At 45.3% G+C, this 3457-nt stretch overlaps 1 protein-coding gene across 18 annotated transcripts in view; it reads right to left on the reverse strand.

The window, feature by feature from the left end:
* Ppip5k1 (diphosphoinositol pentakisphosphate kinase 1) overlaps positions 1–3457 on the reverse strand; it is a 43430-nt gene continuing 39973 nt past the window's right edge. For 17 of the 18 annotated variants that reach the window (XM_087652045.1, XM_087652041.1, XM_087652043.1 and 14 more), the window contains one exon: positions 5–1895. In XM_087652045.1, coding sequence (XP_087508171.1) covers positions 1069–1895 — 827 coding nt within the window. In that variant the 3' untranslated portion in view covers positions 5–1068. 18 annotated transcript variants of the gene reach the window in all.

Raw genomic sequence — 3457 nt, forward strand, 5'->3', positions numbered from 1 at the left:
CTCGTTCTCATTATTTTGTTTATTGAGCACTCGTCATGTCCCCCCTCCCCCACTCCAATGACTGCATTACCTATGCCCACTCCTATCCCTAGATCTTTGGGAAAAGCTTCATAATCACATACGGTCACAAAGACACATGATATAAGGACAAACCTCTTGGGGACCCTGGAGTGTTTGATCTTTGGCCACTCTGTCCCTGGCAAACTACAGAAATATATATGTTTATATATATATATATATATATTAAATCTTTGCTCATGTCTGTACAACATTGATCTCTGCTAATTGTTTAAAATAGAACTTGATTCTCTCTATTACAGCATCTTCTAAGCCCAATAGCCTCACAAGAAAAGGAGGCCTGGCTTCATAGATTGATGCAAATCTCCCAGAGCATTCTAAGTAGTCACTCTGAAGTTGCATGGCAATCTAATATCAATTTTCTTCTAGAGCTGATGTCCACAGGACGAGGACTAGGCAGGGAAGCACTTGGCAATTACATCAAAACATCCATAAGCTCAGTCTCAACCATGAGTTTAGACAGTGGAACTCTATTTTCCAGACATCTCAGGCAGTTCCCCTGAGCTAGCCTGTGAGAGTGAAGAGTTTCCTTGAATGCACATATGGGCAGAGGGTACCTTAAAAAGTTGTGAATATTTCATTCAACAAGTAGAGACCCTGCCACCTTCCATGTTATATTTGCTGTCCCTTCAACATGGTATCTTCAGCAGTTAAGTGGCATTTCCTTCAACAATCTATGATTCCCAACTCCATGGCTAAGTGAACAGCCAACAACTTCTCTGAACATAAACAGCTCCTCCTTAGGCGTAAGCTCTGGCAGGAGTATGTTTCATGCCACAAGGCCTATTTCCTCAGACACTGCTGTGTGAGCCCACACCTTGCTTGGGGCTCTGTGTGTTAGCCAACAGAAAGGCTGTTGGCTCAAATAGCTGGTAGAGTAGGACACCAATAACAAGATGACTAGTCACATGTTGCTGGTGGAAGGGCTGAGTGCTGGTTGTGAGCCGGAGACTGGCTTTCAGTGTTTATATCACTAGTCAGATATTGAACTTAGGAGATATCTTCATTAGACAGCTCATCAACCACCTCAGGGACCACCTCGGGCTCCTGATCAATCTCCTCAGAGACTTCCTGAGCCTGTAGATCAGTCTCCTCAGAGAGCTCTTGGGAAGGATTGTCAGTCTCAAGGATGTCTTGAGATAACTCACTGATGGCAGAGGCTTTCTGAGTCAGCATGCCAACCTTCTCAGAGAACTCCTGGCATGGTTCTTCGGGGATCTCTTGGGTTGGCCTGCCAATTTCCATAAGGGTTTCCTGGGTGGTGCTACCAATGCTTACAGGGAATCTGTGGACCATCCTGCCCAGCTCTACTGAGACTTCCTGGCATAGCTGGTTACTCTCCTCAGGATTGTCTTGACAAAGCTGACAAATTTCCTCATAAACTTTCTTAGACAGCTGGCTGGCCTGGCATGGTTGACACGTGTTGGTAGCAGTATCATGGTTCTTCAGCAAAAGCTGGCTGATGTCAGGGACCTCCTGGTTAGGCTGGCCAATCTCCTCAAGGATGTCATGGCATGGCTGGATGGTGTCTGGGACCTCCTGGCATGTTTGGTTGACCTCAGTATCATCCTGACTTCCTGGAGGGCTGATTTCCACAGGTGGCTCTTGAGGGGACTGGGTTGACTCAGCAAGTTCTATGTGGAACTCTGGTGTTCCATCTCCAGGAGTCTCCTGGAGCAACCCAAGGCCTTGCTTTTCTTCAATCATTTGTGTATTTACAGAGGACTGATCACTGAAGCCAAAATGTGAGTTTCCATCCACCGTAGTAGGAGAGGAAGGGCCAGCACTGGACACAGTGCTGGAAGGCCCACTGCTGTCTGTAAAGCAAAGTTAGGAGGTCAAGTCAAACAAGGTGCAAGAGGAGGCGCTACCAATGTGTGTGCATTAAACGCTAGAGTGCATTAGCTTTGCTACTCATGTTTTGGAGAAAGGGGTCTGGATTCTTCCTAAATGTAGCAGATATATGCACTTGCTCAGCTTAGAAATGGTCACACTAGGGGGGTTGGGGATTTAGTTCAGTGGTAGAGCACTTGCCTAGGAAGCGCAAGGCCCTGGGTTCGATCCCCAGCTCCAAAAAAAAAAAAAAGAACCAAAAAAAAATTTTGGGGTTGGGGATTTAGCTCAGTGGTAGAGCGCTTACCTAGGAAGCGCAAGGCCCTGGGTTCGGTCCCCAGCTCCGAAAAAAAGAACCAAAAAAAAAAAAAAAAAAAGAAATGGTCACACTAGGGGGCTGGAGAGATGGCTCAGCGGTTAAGAGCACTGACTACTCTTCCAGAGATCCTGAGTTCAAATCCCAGCAACCACATGGTGGGTCACAACCATCTGTAATGGGATCTGATGCCCTCTTCTGGTGTGTCTGAAGACAGCTACAGTGGACTTATATATAATAAATAAATAAATCTTTAAAAAAAGAAATGGTCACACTAGCGTAATAATGCGAAGACTCACCTAAGATTCAGGAGAATGAGGCCCACTTTATCTAGTTTTTACAAATGCTCTCTGATCCCAACTCCAAATTCCCATGGCTCCTCCTTCCTACTCTGGGTGCATGTAAGCATTTTGTCCCAAAGGTTCACAATTACTCTTACACATCACAACTATGGGAAATACTTAAGTACTGATTATCAGGTTCCACCTCCATAGTTCCTAATTCTATAGGTATAGTGTAAAGATATGGATAGGAAGAAGGGAAGAAGATAAGGACAATATAATCCTGGAATATTCCCAGTTGAGGGACTCTGGATGTGACTCAGTGGAGTGCCAGCCTACCATGCAGAAAACTCAGGCCTCAGTACTACACAAACACCAGGAATGGTGGTGTGTACTTATGACCTCAGCTCCTGGTAGGCGGAAGAAGCAGAGGTTCAAGATCATCCTCAGCTATACAGAGCAAGCCAAAGGGAAGCTTAGGCTATATGAGACCATCTACCAAAACAAACAAGCAAGCAAAACAAAACAGGGAGAAAGGCTCTTAATTAAATGTGATGGTCACCTTTTGTTAAGAAACCTTTCTATAATAGCTCTTGACCTTTTGGTTAAGCTCAAGTAAAGAATCATCCTTTAAAAAAAATCAGTGTATTTCTAGAGCAAGAAATATCCCAAGAATTAAGCAAGAGAATGTAGAAAATCTTTATAAACCAGGAGTGGACATGGCAGCCCACACCACAGAGCACCAAAAGTTCAAGGTCAGCCTGGGCTGCCTGGCGAGCTCTGGTAAAGGCAGAAAATAAAAAAGCAAACCTGTAAATGAAGACACCAGGAAAGAACCACAGGGAGAAGAAAGAGGGCAGAGCCTGCTGCTTCATGTCACCTCAGGTCTGCTCCCACCTGTTTGCTGCCAGAGGAGCTGCTCCTCCCCACGTGTCTGCTATCCTCAGCC

Source organism: Rattus norvegicus, chromosome 3, assembly GCF_021556685.1.
Source record: "Rattus norvegicus strain SHRSP/BbbUtx chromosome 3, alternate assembly SHRSP_T2T, whole genome shotgun sequence".
Lineage (NCBI taxonomy): Eukaryota > Metazoa > Chordata > Mammalia > Rodentia > Muridae > Rattus > Rattus norvegicus.